This window comes from Nematostella vectensis, chromosome 3 (assembly GCF_932526225.1).
Source record: "Nematostella vectensis chromosome 3, jaNemVect1.1, whole genome shotgun sequence".
NCBI lineage: Eukaryota > Metazoa > Cnidaria > Anthozoa > Actiniaria > Edwardsiidae > Nematostella > Nematostella vectensis.
In genome coordinates this window covers 15,975,209-15,993,894 of record NC_064036.1, presented here as the reverse complement: position 1 = coordinate 15,993,894, position 18,686 = coordinate 15,975,209, and the positions used below count along the sequence as shown (strand labels likewise).

The 18,686-nt window shown below is 36.9% G+C and overlaps 2 protein-coding genes across 5 annotated transcripts; one reads left to right on the top strand and one right to left on the bottom strand.

Moving 5' to 3' along the window:
* The first annotated feature begins 1,637 nt into the window (after window positions 1-1,637).
* LOC5506725 (tetraspanin-33) lies at window positions 1,638-3,281 on the top strand. The gene has a single exon (XM_001627347.3). It carries the CDS (start codon window positions 1,839-1,841, stop codon window positions 2,697-2,699), a length of 861 nt encoding a protein of 286 aa, XP_001627397.3. The 5' UTR covers window positions 1,638-1,838; the 3' UTR covers window positions 2,700-3,281.
* Window positions 3,282-3,788: 507 nt separating this feature from the next.
* Window positions 3,789-18,671, bottom strand: LOC5502365 (glutamine--fructose-6-phosphate aminotransferase [isomerizing] 1). Of its 4 annotated transcripts, XM_048724757.1 has the most exons (26): window positions 18,511-18,671; window positions 18,200-18,307; window positions 18,092-18,125; window positions 16,956-17,005; window positions 16,274-16,399; window positions 15,682-15,740; window positions 14,415-14,495; window positions 14,011-14,070; window positions 13,539-13,600; window positions 12,900-12,979; window positions 10,602-10,619; window positions 9,889-9,927; window positions 9,357-9,456; window positions 9,198-9,268; window positions 8,880-8,975; window positions 8,368-8,463; window positions 8,198-8,295; window positions 7,991-8,111; window positions 7,662-7,739; window positions 7,494-7,573; window positions 7,217-7,331; window positions 6,847-6,974; window positions 5,807-5,935; window positions 5,439-5,477; window positions 5,072-5,233; window positions 3,789-4,547 (listed from the first exon to the last, which is right to left on the bottom strand). In XM_048724757.1, exons 1-26 carry the CDS (start codon window positions 18,515-18,517, stop codon window positions 4,503-4,505), a joined length of 2,082 nt encoding a protein of 693 aa, XP_048580714.1. In that variant the 5' UTR covers window positions 18,518-18,671; the 3' UTR covers window positions 3,789-4,502. The 4 variants fall into 4 exon arrangements, with proteins under 4 accessions (XP_048580714.1, XP_048580715.1, XP_048580716.1 ...); XM_048724758.1 differs by lacking the exon at window positions 9,889-9,927; XM_048724759.1 differs by lacking the exons at window positions 9,889-9,927; window positions 10,602-10,619.
* Window positions 18,672-18,686: the final 15 nt, after the last annotated feature.

Sequence of the window (18,686 nt, the reverse complement as noted above, 5' to 3'; positions counted from 1 at the left end):
GGGCTTTTAGCACTGTTTGGATAAGGGTTTAACCAATGTGTGTAGGAGGGACGACCTTCCTACGTGGGTGTGCAAGTCGGTTACCCTTATGCTACCGTGACTTTCGTAATGTTTACAATGTTGCTACTGACTACGGATGTCACACACTAACCTGTTACACTGATAGTGCGCATGGCAAGATATACACGTGACTATTATGATTGACAGCATTCCAATCATTTTTGCACTCAAAATCTTTAAATGTACTAAAACCTAATTTCACCGACGGCTAGGTCTGAATCTTACTTAGGGTAAACCTTGTGTGGACTCAGACTTAACTTTCCTTATGTAGTTAACGGATACAGGACTAAAACAAATGCCCAAAACCCTGTTCTCCGCAGTACCACTTGAAAAGGGGCAAAAGGTCAATCTGCTAAAAATATGAACTGCTTGGCTAAGCAATTTCCATGCGAGCGTTTTATATTTCCCTGTCAAACGCGATAGGTTAACTAAACAAAATGCTTTTAGTTGTTCCGTGGACTTCAATATGCTGACAGCCGATCAGTATATAATTTCTAGATGCTAAATATCACTACATGTGATATTTCAGTTGCAAGGAGCTAATGATGCTATTTTCCATTTAGGTTTTATAAATAATGAGCATTTTATATAATTATTTGAAAATGGCAAAATTTTCACGGGGGAAGCATGCCCCCCGACCTCCCTATCAATATCATTTACACCCCTGAAAACTGGGCTCAAAACAGCACTTCTCCTGGCTTGGTGGTGTTAAAGGCTAGCTCCGCCGCCCCTTCATGGGCAAGCCTAAGTCATTCCCCCCCTCCCTCCCCCCCTCACACAACAGTTTTGCATGCAGGTTAGGGGGAGGGGGAGGTGTCTGTCTACCCACAATTATGGGTGTGTTTATTACATTTGTAGGTTATATAATTTCCTGGTGCTCCTGGAAGAACATGCCGTACCTAGAGCATCTTACAACCAGACAACTTGAATACAAATTCCTATTAACTAACCAATACGCTTTTTCAGCTTTTTTCTGTTGTGGGTGAGGGCCTTGATTTTTGGTTGCCATTTGGGGAGGGTCACCATTTCTGTGTTTTATTTGATTAGGGTAAAAACTTTTAAACAAGAAAAAAAATCTACTTAGCAGCCCCCCCTCCCCCCCCCCCCCCCCCCCCCGATAATTAATTACCCTTCCCGGGGGAAGGCACATCACAAATTTCAATTGCTTTATCTTCAACACCCCTCCCCTATTTATTTTGTCTACGGAAAATTATTGGGGAGTCAGTGTCCCCCCCCCCCTCCCCCCCTCCCCCCCTCCCCCCCTCGCCCACACGGTTCCACCGCCCATGTCTTGCTCTTGCATGCAAAACCCATTATTAGCTGATTAGCAGGTGAAAGCACGAAATAAGGTCCTTTATTAGTTGTGTAACAATGGGTTATATATCTGCAAACTAGGTAATTAAACTTGTATTTCCAACGTTCCTAATTGGTCTCAGATAATAGAATGTTTGTTATAGAACAATTTTTTAACAAAAACACACGCCCCCGCTTGATGTCACTCTTTGTCACTCTTTTACATTATGATAATGATTATGCACATTGCCTAATAGTTGTTAAGACAACCGACATTGTAATAGAATTCACTGTGTCGTGGAATATTGACCTCGCTTGAACATAGCACAGCACGTGATATCGCAAGGGATTAACACTGTATTGAGTGCCACGAATGAAGGATTAAACCCGCGTTCTAGTTGACTGAAGACTGCGACTGAATACCCCTTTGTATTTTTAAGAAAAGTTGTGACAGATATTCTGAAGAGCTGTTCGAGCGGTCCGACATGGCGCGCGGGACGAAAGTTCAGCCATTTCAACCACCTTCACAAGCTCGAAGACCAGTTGCTCGAAATGACAGGCTTATGTCTTACTCAACCAAAACCACATTCTGTGTTAAATACACAATGTTCTTCATGAATGTTCTGTTTTGGTTGATAAGCTGTATTATTCTGGCGATTTCCTCCTATGCGATGGTGAATAAGAAGGAACTTTATGGCAAGGTCAACAATTTGGCTACCGACCCCGCGGTTATGCTAGCGATCGCTGGCGTTCTGATGTTTGTCATCTCGTTCAGCGGATGTCTTGGTGCATTGAGGGAGAACGTTTGTATGTTACGATTCTATTCCATTATGCTTGGAATAATGCTTCTTTTGGAAATTGTAGCCGCTGTGTTGGGGTACGTTTATGCGGGGGAAGTAAAGCAACAAGTCGAGAAAGCTGTGGATCATATTATAGTCCGCTATCGCGACGACCCCGATTTGCAAAACATTATAGACCTCTTACAGAAAGAGCTCAAATGCTGCGGCAGCAAAGACTACAAAACATGGGAACAAAACGTGTACTTTAATTGCTCATCGCCCAGTGTGGAAAGATGCGGTGTCCCATTTTCTTGTTGTATTAGTGACCAGATAAATTCCCAGTGTGGGTTTGGGGCAATCAAAATGAGCGAAAGTGAAGCCTCCAAGGTTATTTACACTAAGGGCTGTATCCAAGGGGCTGAGTCTTGGTTTATGACTAACTTAATTATGATGGCCTCCATAGCCGCATCCCTACCAGCAACGCAAATTCTAGGATACTGCTTGGCTAGAAGACTGATAGAAGATATACGGGATATCATACGAAGGCAACAGCAAGCCTGGGGCTAGTGCCCGTAAAGCAAAGTTTGCTTTTACATGCGTGTCGCGTGTCACGAGAGCCAAAATATGTAAATTGTTTGTGTGGGCTCCAATCCGCGTCTATGGTATTCAGTAATGGATATTGGTGTGATTATCTGTCTGTTGTGAAACTCATTTGTGGAACATTCTTCACAAATTGTAAATATAATACATAATTTATTTCTAGAAAATTCAATCGATTTGAAGGAACGGATTATAGTCCCAATAAATTTGAACAAAAATCACTTTCTGAAAGTGATCTCGCTTCGTCTTTTCCTTCTAGCAGAGGCCTCTTTTCTCTTTATTTCACTGGGATGGCTGAGATATGCAGAAGAAAGAGGCCTCTGCTATCAGGAAAAAAATTGACATTGTGTATTTAAAGCAGATTAATTTTGTTTTACAGAGAAATGTTCTGTACTATACTATGCTAATGTACTAGGTCCCCCCCAAATGCTGTGACTTCAAGGAAGTAAGGAAACACAGACTTTCATAGATTCAACCAGAAACTTAAACAAAGTGTCATTTAGTGTCAGCGCACGACGATACAACAAATAAACGTCTTATAAACAGCAAGAGTTGAGTAAAGATTCCTAGCAGCCACACCCCCAAGATTTTCTGAGGGAGGGGGGCACAGTCATAGTTGTCATATGAAAAAGAAAAGGATTCGACGATCTTTCAATAACTTTCTGACATCCTGGGGGGAGGGGGGGATGCACCTTCTAGCATTCACCACTAAATAAGGGAGCAGTTCCAAAGCCAGCCCCACCCACATAGACTAGTGGGTTTGCTCAAGTAGGAAAATGTAGAGCAGCATTGCGAGCCAGGATGGCTAATTGAGGATAAACCATCCTGGGGAGATCCTGGTCGTCAAGCACTTATATAAACTCTTCTAAAAAAACATCCTAAAATTGCACCCGAATTGTCTTGAGTCATCAAGCACTTATATAAACTCTTCTAAAAAAATTGATAGGGAGGGGGTGCAGTTATTAGAGACAAAAAGGCACCAGCAGACCCAGCATGTTTTACAGCAGCAAACACCAAGAGACTTGGATATTCATGTTCTCTTGCAAACACTCAATACACCATGTCATAGCTTTATTCACATAAAAACAATATTTGTTTCTAATTTTGTGAAAAGTAATACCTCTTTCACAACTGCGCAATTATCTTAAAAACAATATTTTGTTTCTCTGTCCAGACGAGGCCTGTGCAGTTTTCAGTTTGAAACAGATAAATCATTCAGAAAATGCAAAACAGAGCACCACATGCTGTATAGCACAATAAAATACTCCATCACTAAACCTTCAAAACGTGGAAATCCCTTAAAAACTATCATAGATTTTGATAAAACTTTTGCAAGAACTTAAAGACTGTTGAACCGATTTGCGTGGCAATGCTGTTCTTATTTACCTTGAATCACAATTTCATTCCCTTTCATAATTTGATAATGAAATATAACTAACCATATTAATTGTTGGATTGAATGGAGTTGGATTGAATATCACTGAATATATAACCTTAGTTAACTAATGATATGAATATCTATGTTGTATAGGGTTTCATAGACTACAAAACTAAGAATGTGTCACGCAAGTCAGAACAAGAGCCTTTGACATTTAAACACAGCCCATACACAAAATTATTGAACATGTGTGCCCACAAACAATTCTTAAATATACAAGCATTTTTCCCATGTCATTCATGAACAATTTGCTAACATTTCGCATGTTGAAATCTAGAATATAATTCATTTAAACAGAGTATTAATGTAAGATATAAGTGCAAAATGAGGAATTACTCCACTGTAACGGACTTTGCTAAATTTCTTGGAAAATCAACCTGTGGAAAAGAAGAAAAAGAGCATTTATATTTTGTCTTCCATTAACATTAAGTTAGTTTTTTTATATTTAGGTTAAATGCAAATGTAGTGCACAGATATTAGATAACGGCAAAAGTATTACATGCATTACATGCAATGTGTAGTAAAGCCAAAAGTAGTACAGTATATGAATATACGTATAGTTTTTCTCGTCATTGCTTTTCTTGCCATTGCTTTTCTAGTTTGTTAACAAATTTGATTGGCCACAGCAAGACACTCTGGGCAGTTTCTATCATTATCAATATTGATATTTATAGTTACTACTACTCAGATTGAGGAGTTGGGTGTTTCCCATTGCTAACACACCATTTGACTCAATAAAGTGACTTCTTGGTCACAGTTTTCTTCGAAGCAAATTTGATATTTTCATGTGTTCCTTTGTGTTAAAACACAATGCGAGATTCTGAATGAGAAATCTACAGTTTCTCCTCGCCAATATATTAATTGACTTAAGAAGTGACTTCTTGGTCAAAGCATTACTTACGTCAAATCCCCGAAGCACAGCGATGTGGAAGGAGAGAAGTTGAAGAGGGATAACCGTAAGGATGCCTTGAAGACAGTCCACCACGTGAGGGACTTCCAAGAACTTGGTGCCGTGGTGTTTCACCTCATCGTCTCCCTTGTTGCAGATTAGAATCGGCCTTCCCTGAAAAGTCGAGCAAAGAGTTTAGGCAATCGTCCTGTGATTGTGGGATAATCAAGGACAAAAAGCTATATTCAAAACAATATCAGTCGAAAACGTTTGGCAAGAAGTGTTTTAATTGCATTATTTTGAGGGGTTAAATCTTATGTAAAAATTATAGCTACTGGACTTGATGTAGAGAAGGACATTACTTGTGTAAATAACTTACATTCCTTGCGGTGACTTCATGCAAAGCATTCATACATTTCTGCAAAAACAAACGTTGGTAATCAGCTTAAAGTTCGAGCTCTAAAACCTTTGTTTATTTAAAAGGGTAATGCTCTAAGTGCTCTAGCTCTGCAAGTAGAATGACGTTTTAAAAACTGTTTTGGGGAAAGAAAAGGATTTTTAGAATTATTAACAGTGCCCACTTAAGTAAAGGACAGTGGTAGTGAACAAGGTCGTCCTACAATAGCTGACTCCAGTTACTGACCAAGCACGCATATCAATAGAGGGCTATAATACCTAAGACTCGAGGTCTTAATCATCAAATAAGAAGAAGGTATTCTTGATACACCAGCAGCAAGGAATACTTACAGGAAAGACGGCATCCCTGGTGATGATCATGATGACGGGCATTGCCTTGTCAATGAGGGCGAGGGGGCCGTGTTTCAACTCGCCGGCCATTATACCCTCCGAGTGCATGTACGTCAACTCCTTTATTTTCTACAAACACAATAAATAGCGGATATAAGGTGTGGAAAAGGCTAGACACACAAAACTATATATAACTACTTCCACTATTGTTTATAATTATTAAGGTGGGGAAGATAAGGTGAAAAAATGTTAAAGACAAGGTAAAGTCACATATGTCACAAGTAATGTTATAAAGGTAACATGAGGCGAGTAAAAACTAGACATGGTAGCATAATATGAGGCAAAGTGACAAAGGTAAGGTAATGTTAGGTGATGACAGGGGGAGGTTCAGTAATGTAAGGAAGGTCACGCAGAGATGACTGGGGGTGAGGAAAAAGTCAATGTTAAGACAAAGGTAAAGGTAGGGATCATGGTAAAGATGAAGGTGGAGCTGAAAGTGAAGGTAATGATGAAGGTAAAGCTGAGGGTAACGATGAAAGTAAAGCTGAAGGTAATGATGAAGGTAAAGCTGAAGGTAATGATGAAGGTAAAGCTGAAGGTAATGATGAAGATACACGTGAAGCTGAAGGTAAAGATGAAGATAAACGTGAAGGTGAAGGTAACGACGAAGGTGAAGGTGAAGTTAAAGTTGAAGGTAAGGATTAAGGAGAAGCTGAAGGTAATGATGAAGCTGAAGGTAACGATGAGGATAAAGGTAAGCGTAAAGGCATAGTAAAGGTAAAGCTAAAGGCGAAGGTAAAGATAAAGGTGAAGGTGAAGGTAAGGGTAATAGTAAATGTAAAAGTATGATTAAGGTAAAGTTGAAGAAGGTAAAGCTCAAGGTAAAGGTGAATGTAAATGGAAAATGAAGGTAAAGTAAAGGTTAAGAGGAAGGTGAAGGTAAAAGTAACGGTGAAGGTGAAGGTAAAGGTGAAGGTTAAGGTAAAGATAAAGGTGAAGGTGAAGGTGAAGGTAAAGATATACTAAAGAGGTAATAATACCAGAGCTCCCTCTAGACATGTGGAAAACTGGTAGCCTCTGCCCATGACTAGCAGACTTTTCTGTTGGTAGATTTCTCGCGACAGTGTCTGGATTTGCTCGTCCAACTGTAGCACTTCTTTGATTAGATCTAAATTCAGGCAAACAATTGTATGCAGTCCGGTTAATGTCACTGAGAAATTATTCCATTTGTTATGGGTGTGGATTAATTCACTAATTAGGGAGACTAAAAAAGTTGCAATAAAATAAATAATTGGTGAGTGAATAAACGCACTAGGGAATATCGAAAAAGTGCACAATCTTGAAATATCTCTAGAGGTCTCTAGCTCCAATAAACCCTTGTACGCTAGCACTAACCTATAGGGTACTGACCTGGTAATTCTTTCAGTGTTTTTATTATCTCTTTTCTCTTCTCTTGCATGGAAATTCTGTCCTCTGACATCATCAGCGCAAACATCACAAGCGCCAGAAATTGGCTAGTATATGCCTGAAGATAAAGGACAGTTCAATTATAAATTAAGACCTTGTCTTGTAATGCTTTCTTCGAGCGAATTGTCATAAACCAGAAACTGACAAAAATCTAAATGTTAGATGACCATTGCGTAGACCCAATGAAAGCTTCCTGATTTATAATGCATATTAGCCTTACCTTTGTACTTGCCACACCAATTTCTGGACCAGCGTTAATATGACAGCCACAGGCACTTTCTCTAGAGATTGAGCTTCCCACTGAATTAACAAAAGACGATATTATGAGTGCCTAAGACATAACGCAATGATTCGGTAAATGCCAAAGTTCATGAGCTCTATACAGTACCCGTATTTGTTATTCCAACAATAAGAGCACCTCGCTCTTTGCAGTAGCGCAGAGCCATGAGAGTGTCGGCCGTCTCTCCTGAACAAATAATTGGAAAGGTTTTTGGTTGCTATTTGGGTAGTAGTAGGAGTGGTAAAGGGTATAGTAGAATGGGTTGGGGTGATGTTCCAGGATCCACAATAGTTATGTCAAAGGAACAAAATACTGTATATAAGAGACACCGGGACTAGGTCGTGTTCACATTTCAGCTGAGACAAATGAAACCAAACTCTACCCCCATGACACTTTAAAGAGACCATGTGGAAAATATGCCAGCATTGTTTGCATACCTGATTGGCTGATAAAGAAACATACATCATCCCGGAATATAGGCGTTCTTCTATCCAAGAAATCGCTAGCTAGTTCTACAACCACGGGTAGCTCAGTCAGCTCTTCAATTATCTGCCTTGTCTGGAAGGAGGAGAACATAACTATTTAATACATTGAAACATTGAAAACGAGGCATGGAAGACTTCGTAAAAAAGTTTGTGACCTACCGCTACAGCACTGTGGAAACTTGTACCGCATGCAATCAACATGATCCTACGACATCTTCTAATTGTCCCAATGTGAGCCTTCATACCTCCAAGAATGACTGGACAGGAAATATAAGTGATCAAAAAAAAGGAAGAGAGCACGAGTAATAATAATAATAACAACAGCATACCTTGGTTTGTCTCAAAGTTCACTCTTCCTCTCATGGTGTTGACAACACTCTCTGGCTGCTCAAAGATCTCTTTTTGCATGAAGGAGGCATAGTTCCCTAATAATGCAAAACCCAAAAAATTACCAGAATCGATCAGTAACCATTAGTAACCAAGCTGATATAGTACAGTAGCTACATTTGCAAGAGGTTGATGTTAAAAAGTGATTAGAGGATAATAACTAAATTGGAGTAGAAGCAAGAGATGTTGAAGAAAATATTTGTATAACTGAACTATCTATAACTAACTATCCATTCAAAATTGTGAAATCCGTGAGTGTGTATTACAGTATTAGAGTATTACTTCCTTGAGGCCCTTCCACTACCGCCGAAACCAGTCTGTTCTTATTTTAAGACAAATTTTAAATCACCTATAATATCACAATGGCATAAGAAAAGAGAATTGCTTAAAATAATGCAATTTTAACACCAAAAATGATAAAATCTATTACAAGTGAACAGCATAGTGCTCTTGCCTTTCATGATCTGCTGAAGCTCCAAATGTAAAGTCTGCACATCTCTGTAGTAATCATCAGACTCGTCATTATTCTTAAAACGATGAATGGACAGATCTAAAGGTACATAAGGTGACAATCAGTTAAAATATTGTGCCTGGGTGTTTGTGACTCTTCCATAAGGTCGTCCATGATACCATTGCAGTAATGAACTGATGGAATGACAGATCCAAAAACAAGAACAATCAGTGAAAATAATAATTGTTTTATGCTTATATGTTGTTATATGCTTATAAGCTCCAGTTACTCTGCCATTTGGAAAATACTGTAGGAACTTACTTCCATTGACAACTGCAGCAACATCATTATCCTCCAAGAAGATCACCTTGTTTGTGTGTTCGATCACAGCACTGAAAAAGGTGAGCAGGAGTGTGAGCAGGAGTTTTGCCAAAAAGGCACAGCTGCAGCCCCACGACTGAACAAAACCCGATAATTTACCTAGCATCTGAAGCAAAGTAGTACTCGATAGGCTTGCCCTCCTCTCTTGCCAGGCTTGACCATCCAGTCTCATCAGCGTATTCAGGCTCACCATAAACCCCTATGCAAGACAGTGAATAAAATCGGCCAAAAGAGTGTAATACGGTTTTTGTTATGCTTGTCGTTTTAATGATTTCTGTTGATGAGATGTTTTAGAATTCCTTCAGTTTAACATTTACATATTATTAAGATTTTATCTTCCGCTTTTAATAAACTTGGAACAAATTAATGTTAGAGTTCAGTTCAGTATGAAAGAGGAAATTTTCCTCAGAGTTCACAGCACACATGCAATATGTGAAAAAGTACATTCCCGTGGTCATTAGGTGAGCAGAACACATTATCGGTATAGTGTGTTCAACTTAAGGATTCATTGCAATGAGGTTCGTTCAACTGGGTGTGAAAATAAAAATCCAAGTACCCTTACAGCGGATACTGAGCATAAGTGCAAAGGTAATAGTAGAGCCATCTTGTGAGACAAGATGTCTGCACTGACCTGTTATTCCTGGATATACAACTGTTTCTTGTTGCCCATCTACCCAGCACCCACATAAACCAATTGTTTGTTAAGTATATTTTTTATAAAGCATTCCATTAAATCTATCTTAGGTCTATCTAAATCATTCGTTATTTTATATTGAGGTCCCCTTCAGCAAAAATCATAATTTACAAATGTTTTAAAAGTTTACATTGCTGTTTAAAAAGATATTTGTTCAGATGCTTTTATCAAATGTTATGTTCATTTTCATGCAATGAAGACAAATTTGTAGACACTGACAAGTACCAAGTAAATGAATTAAAAGATGGATGCTTGGGTTTCAAAGAGAACATTATCATCTTACCCTTCCATGGTCATGAAATTACAACATTACAGCCAAATTCATTGTTGTGCGAACTCGGTGGATCCAAAACCCTTGTCTCGTTTGGGAATAGCACATAGTCAGACACAAGCTTTGGGGGAGGTTTGTCTGGTTTTGATTGTTTGGTTTGATTGACTACGCACTATTCCCAAACAAAGAAAGGAATTTTGGATTCTGGCAGGTTGCACAACAACTAATTTGGCTATAAAATTAACCCAGAAAACTTTTTTATTTACAAGACAAAGTGCTACACCAGACTGTATTCATTAATACTTATCAGTCTACTAAATCTATTAATTTAATGTCTACTTATTGTTCATTGCTTAGGACAGTAATCAATTGCACTTACCGGCCATCATTTTATCGCCTATCAAGCAGGATACATGGAAAGAAAGAAATTCCAGCATTTATAATCACAGATTTTACAGTATTCAGCACCATACGTCTAGTCCAGGAAAATCTACTGTTCAACATTATGTAAACGGCAACATATTCTGCATCCCTCAATTTTGTTATAAACAAATTCCTCTAATAGCTCTCTTAAAGGATGCAGCTATCAAAAAAGTTGTACTAACTAGAGGTTCGGGCCAAATAATCGATAGTACATATTCATCCCAACTTTTAGGCTTGTTCCACCAAAGGGAGCACAAACTTCTGTTGAGTAAAATCAGCTAAAATATAACACAGAGTTTGTATGAGAAAATTTAGAGAAAATTTCCGTAAAAAATGTTGTAAAGAATCAATATATTTGTGATAAAATTCTTATTGTCTCTATATTATGTATCCCTGAGTTGAATTGACATGATTTGGGAGCAAATATAGAGACAATAAGGATTTTGTTACAAATAATATATTGATTCTTTATGATATTTTTTATGGAAAAGTTTTCAATTCCTCATACAAACTTTGTGTTATATTTCAGCAGTTTTCACTCAACAGGAGTTAATGCACCCTGTGGTTACCAACAGGACTTTTTGCTCTTTTTTAGTTATACTGTATACTGTATGGCTAAGGAAATTGGGAAAAAAAATATTTTGTATTTACTGTAGTTTCATTGGAACCCTAAAATCATATAGATTTCCTGGACTAATTTGGTGTCTGAACACAAAGACATTTAACAGATTCATTCTTACCCTTACTTAGTACTCTATTAGACAGCATTATTGCCCTATTACCGTGTATTACATTTACTGCATAATACATTAAATTTCAGGGGCATTCCCATAATTCCTTGGCGAGGGAGGAGATTTCTTTTATGAAATGTTTAATAAACAAGCTACAGTATTGGCTTTTATTCGGATTTTATAATCGATTGGGGCTATTGGGTCTGAGTGATAAAAAAGATTAAAGTCTAATAAAGTACTTCTAAAACTCATTAATTTTGAATTGCTATTTTGTTTGTGAGATGTTGTCAAATGTGTGTTCAAAAACTGACTTTCTGTGTTTGAGGGTACCAAAAATTCATTTGCTCAGTGAACAACATACAGTTGAATTGTACAGTCTAGGAACTTCATCGTTTTTCAGTGGAAATAAGGATTTCCAGGTGTTTGTGATGAATACTTGAATAACAATTTGTGACAGTGCATTTTCCGTTCTATAATGGTTGCAGAGCCCTGCAGCAAACAGCAACACATCTGATGGTTAAGTAGATTGTGGCATTGAAAGAGAATTTTTTTGTTTGGTAACCTATTAATGTATGTACTTTATATGAAACTACTAACAAGGTGTATGTGATTTCTGTGGTACATACTGTACAGTATGAGACCCCATCCTCATAACTACATCTGCTCACCCAATTTGGGAAATGGCTATAGAATAATTAACGAGTTTTTGAAATATGCCTTTTTTATTTTAAAAAGGAGAGTTCTACTTGATGTCCTTAAGTACTTCTTGGTTTGAGGGTTGCCTCTCCTTGTGTTGTGGTTGAAATTATGGACATGCCCCGGCATTACAATAACACTGATCTTGGCATTAGTTTGTTTTATAGCACATATTATAAGCAGAGTGAGAAATATTTGAGAATGATAAAAACTACCATGAGAAACGAGCTTGACTGTTCAAATGACCTGGATGGGTTACAGAAGATGTTCTTTCAAGAAGCATCACTAAAGCCATGCAGATATTAAATGATTAAAGTTACATACATATATACTGTATGGTTTACAAGTGAACAGAAATATCGAACAAAAATTCAAACAGTTTTACGAACCTATTGTACACAATCTCACAGAAGTTTAAGGACATTCAAATGCAATAGATTATTCATTCTATCCACCAGATTGTGCACAACATAAGGTACTGATGGTACTCTAAGTAAAATCAGTGAGAGTTTATGCACGATTCAGAGGAGACAGAAAAACAAAACACACACACACAGTTAAAAAGAACAAATTAAGATAAAATAAGATTAAGATAGAAAGCAATACTGTATTTATATAAAACTGAATGTAGAAAGCCTCCTAAACAGAATTCCTATTTACGGTAAAAATAAATGAACCTTAATTGAGAGAAATTATAAGGAAGATAAGGAGAAACCTGCATATGAACATTTATTTAGAGCAAATAAAAACTGAAAACAAAACATGAAGACATTAATCAAGAGCACATTAATCAAGAGCATACAGTATCACACAATTTTGCAAGTTACCTGAGTTGTAGATGATGGGTAGTTTGTCAGCTTTTAGTGGAGCTGAACTCCGAATACCAATAAGTAAAGGACTTCCACGTCTATAAAGTCATGTCACATTAAAAGCATTTATGAAAGAAAATTGCACTAAATACATTTTGATTATACAGTACAAGTACTGAAATCCATACAGTAGTTATGACACCTTTTTCAAAGTAGGTTGCTCTAAGAGAATCCATAAGTTGAAACTTGCAGTTCGCTTACGGGTATCAAATAAATACAAATCGCTTACGGGTATCAAATAAAATAAGCACATAAACTAAATCCAGGTTTGTAAAGCTGTAGTATTCTACTGTTAACATTTACATGGTTTTCAGGGACGAGGATAAAGCCTTTTATATATTACCCATGTAACAATGTGGGTTACGATGCATGGAATCTAACCTTATTTTTTATAGCCTCTGCTTATACGCATTTATACATATATTTTATGGAAGGAGGTCTGGCTCTATAGAAAATCCACTTTGCAACATCAACAAAAAAATTATCGGAATTCGAAAAAATGCAAGAAAGTTGAAATAAATGTAATTTTTATTTTCTTGTGTTTTCAAAGGATGGTGTCAAAAAAGTTAAACATGAAAGAGGCAGAGCAACACATACCTTGTGGCAACAATCTCTCCAGGAAAGTGCTTGCTTTTGAAGGCAAGAGCAAATGCCCCTTCCTAAGGATAATAATGCTTGATAAAAATCAAGAACACTCTTGTAAACTATCTACAGGTCACAAATGGTCCCTAAACATGGCTAAAAGCTAAGCACATCATTTTGTTGAAATCTCAGGATCTCATAGCTGTCAACTCACTTGCATTAGGCAGGTCTCACAAGATTTTGGACCTCATCACAAGCCTAATTTTTCACACACTGTATTTACTGTATTTTACCCTATTTCACAAGATTTCGGTGGAAGTTGGGTTGACAGCTACAGTATATATGGGATCTAAGATTTTTTTCTTAGACTGTCTGAAAATTATCATACATGTATCGGATATCTCCTCAGAGCTATGCACATGTAGCTATGGATTGCATGCCAAAAATGAGACAATGTAGTACAAAAGAATAAAGTTCAATCATTTACCAGTTGTGTCATAGCCATCTCGACCAATTGCCTAAACTCCATCTTTTTATTTTCTGCTTTCTGTAAATAAAAATGATATTATTTAAACATATACATTGCCTGCATGGCATTGGATTACAGTATTTCGTTTTAAAAGTAAGATTATTGTGCTGAAAAATTAGGAGGGAATATTTTTAAAAAATATGATGAGTTAGAGGGCCTATTATTATATTTTTTATGAAACTTGAAGCTTTCAGTTGCCTTGATTACAGTATATCAATAATCTATGACAAAAAAAAGCTATGTAAACATTGTATGTAAGCTATGTAATTCCATTTTACAATTAGTGCCCACAAGAGACAACTGATGAACTCTTTGTTTTGGTCTGCAGAGATACTAAGCAAATTCAAGACTCAAATACTCACTGTTTTGTCAAAGATGTACTTCACAAGCTTGGGGATGACCTCAGTATCTGTGTCAGAGTCAAACTTGAACCCTTTGCTCTCCTAAAAGATATTTTTTTATACACTTCCATTATAATAAATTTGAATTTGAATTTTTAATAATGAATTTATTTAATTGTACAGTATGACACATGTCAACATTGTGTAAAATCATGAAAAAACCTCTTGTTAAACAACCATATATGAAGTGATTGGCTGTAGCTACAAAGTAGTCTCCTTCGCAGCCCCCAGCGGTCGGAGTCACATAACGCCGGGGAGCGTTGTGTGACTCCGACCACTGGGGGCTGCGAAGGAGACTGGCTACAAAGCCACTGTACTTTTATTTACTGGTTTGGGCCCTCCCATGTTTTTGGCCCATGTATTTAACAATCTAAAAGCCCCCCACCTCCACCCCTTCTTACCCCTGCAAGAAACAGCTACAGTATTATGGAAGGCTACACTACAGGTCTAGAATAACATAACCTCCACTCGCCAGTACTCAAGACTTGTGCATATTCTACTCGAGAGTGGCTCAAGAGTATCGCCGAATATTCATAAGCTTGAGCGTGTTTGCGAGTGATTTATTTCTGTGTCCCCTAATCCGTCACTTAGTCGATGACATGAAATTATTATGCGTGGTTAGTGAAGTAAACTCAGAAACATTGAACAAATATTTTTTTGCAATCTCTCGAACTTTAGCAAAACAACTTGAACACTCCTGGGTTTTCGCTTTAGATATAACAGCAAGCAAAGGAAAATCATTCCAAATAAAACATGGAAAGGGCTCCAGTTGTTTTTATTTCCTAGGAATGTGAGCACGCTTCGCGTAACGCAACGGTGTGAGACATAAAACGAATTGCACATTACACTTGATCGACTTTGAGAACAGGGCTAAAAACATCTACCTTTCAGTTATCACCCTGGTAGCATTTTGAGGCATCGCAGAAAGCACTGCGAAGAAAATTAGCCACATAAAAGAAGTTGCGGACTTCGAAGCAAGTTGTAAAGAATCACATGTAGTGAAAGTCTAGTCAGCGAGACTTTGTATACAGTGACTAGACTGTGTGACTTGGCGCATTCGTTTTTCGCAAATTTTGATCTTATAACCTTGCACGGTTAGAATAAAACTAACACATCAGACACAAGTTATTGGACATTTGTCCTTTACAGACAATCACCCATAAGCAGTAAATATTAAGCTCAGCAAAAAGAATCAGTAGAGTACCTGCAGAAACTACAAAAGACTTACCAGAAACGTTTTGATATCCTTGTAATTAGTGATGATCCCATTATGCACAACAACAAAATCTAAAAATAGATAACTTAAACGTAAACTACTGAAAACTACTCAAGCATGAAGCATTAAACCATTAGAGGAAGACAGCTATATTTCATTAGTTGCATAAATCTATAAAATCAATCGAACAATGGCATAAAACTGATTCAATTTATGTATACAAAAACTTCTATAACTTGACTCTTTGCAGAGTCTGTTAGAAACATAAAGTAGAACCCAATAAATCAAACAAGCTTTGCACCTAGTACAATTTGTCTGCCATATATAGTACACACAAAAACACTAATAAAATATGCCGGTTGTGAAAGCAAAAAAAAAAAAAAAGGGCTTACATTAACTTTCAGAGCAGGCAGTGGAGATTGATAAGTAGGGGGTGGAAGTTATTTTATCTTTTTAGCTCAAATAAAACTTAATTTAATTTTTTTTTAAAGTAGCCTGTGCTAGGTGAAAAATAGCTGGCGCTTCCGCCGGCCATGACAAAAAGATGTCAAAGTCAGCTCTTTTCTTAAGAGAGAGCTATCAGGTTTTACATTACTGTACCTACCATTTTCTTTTCCAGAACACTGAGGATGGCTGTTCCTCTCACTTGGTTCACCGTGTGTCGCCCATCGAGTGTGGGCAATACCGACATGTACATCACACTCATCCATACATTTTATCTCCTCTTGGTCTGAAGAGAGGAAAACACCAGGATAAAAAAATGCAAAAGTGTATGGGCAATGAATTACAAAATATATACAGTAATGTTGTGGTTTGAAATGCTTCTTGGTTTGAAATTGTTAAAACCAGTTTGAAAAAAATTCAAACCAAGAAGCATTTCAAACCACAACAAATGTGGCATGGTTTGAATTTTTTTCAAACTGGTTTTAACAATTTCAAACCAAGAAGCATTTCAAACCACAACAGTAACAACAATTCAAGAACACATAATGAACACAAACAGATACTTTGCCCAAGGTGTTGAGGCCTTAGAACACACAAAAACGGAAAATATAATAAGAACAGTGGAGAGCCATAATATCCCAATGGAATCTAAAAATAAAATAAAATGCCCCCTTTGTACCCCCTAAGCTGGTTGGAATTTCAACTAAACTTGTATGGCTGTTGGGACAAACCCAAATACTTTACAAATAACACAACCTCAAAATAATATCAATTATACTTAAATACTTAAAAGTCAAACTTTGATATTTCCATCCACAATTAATACTTCAGTTACTAATTACCTTGGACAGCCTTTGCCAGAGAGGCTACTTTGCCTTTCTTTCTCACAATCCTACAGAACAGAAACATTACCCAGTAAAGTTGATGAACAGGAAAAACTAGACTTAAAATAGAAAGAGATTCCTTACACAAGCATAGTGAGGGGATGAAACGATGCACAGAAACACAAAGAGAATAAGATATTGGACTGATAGTTGATTCAAATTGCAAATAAAGAATCAAGAATGCACTTGAGAGTCAGGGGTGTTATGACATATTTCCTGAAGAGGTTGAAGCAATATCTGGTATGCTGCAGCAAAATCAATGATATAGTGCATGGATTTGATACTACCTTAGATTTTAGAATAACATTTACTAGAATTATGATGTCACATGACCTTACCCTCATCCTAGACATATGTCAGTTAGGATATCTTTTATTGCAGGCTTAACAGGAAAAACTATGTTTCATGGAATCAAGGTTTTCCTCATTCTTCGTAAACAGGAAAAATAAAGGATAGATTAACCTTTTTTTATTATACAATGCCAAAGTGAAGGCAAAATTTTTGTTGCTATTTGGTTAATCAGTTCAACAAAGATGGACAAATGATGTTTACGCATTTGGAAACATGATCTACAGATTAAATGTTGTTATACTGTAGCTTGTCATTTAAAAATGCTTAAATGACAAGTTTTATTAATACATTTTAATTTAGTGACAAAAGAACAGGTCAAATGGACATAACAGGAAGACATGGTCTAATATCATGTATAATGTATAATGATTACAGAATAGGGTATTGTGAATATTTATACCAAAATCTGTGAAATATCTGAGTAAATTATTAAAATAAAAAGTATCAATAAACGATAAAGTTTAGAAAAGATGCAGTGTGGGCGTGTGTGCGACTTTTCTGGGAAATACTTTTTTAAAGCGGAACCTGATCATCTGATCATATGACCACCCAGTTGTAGCATTTGAAAAACTGTCTATAAAGCAAATATATTACCATGATCCCACGGAATTGCGTGATTTTATAGTATTAAGCGTTTAATTTAATAAAAAAAAATAAACTGAACTGAACTGTTATTATTTTCAATTTTTTTGTTCTGCATAAATTAATGAGTTGTCTCTGATGAAATCGTGGCAACAACTTACTTCATAACAGCATCATTCCCATCGAAAGCAACTCCTAGAATAGAGATGAATTGAGTTAGATCTCAAAAAAAAAGAAGAAGGATTTCTCAAAAAGCAAGTGCTACCTACCGGCAGAATCGTAACCTCTGTACTCCAACCTTTGAAGTCCCTTGATCAATGTTTCCAAAATGTACCGCTTTTTTCTGGGTACGCAGAAGTTCAGGTACGCGAAAATCCCTGCAATAGACCAGAGCTTGTTGTGAGCAGAATGGATTATTAAACCTGTCTGTTTATAAACATCGAGGAAGACTTTAAAATAGTGCCACCCTGAGTTTACGAGCGGGGTTTCCAGGGTCTTTAGCCTCACACCTTCTATATTACACGTTGACATGAATGAAGTTTCAAGATATAAACATACAAAACTACCTGAAAATACTTACCACACATTATGATCGACAAAGAAAAGATAAAAAATTAAGAATTTTGTGTAAAGTTTGGAGACTTTCAGCTGCTTCAAATGTTGTTTGGGTCTCGTCTTGACTAGTTTTGAATTTGCAGAACCTTTCCAATTTCTACGTGGCGACTATCTTAAACGAATTTTGATTGGTCAACTAAA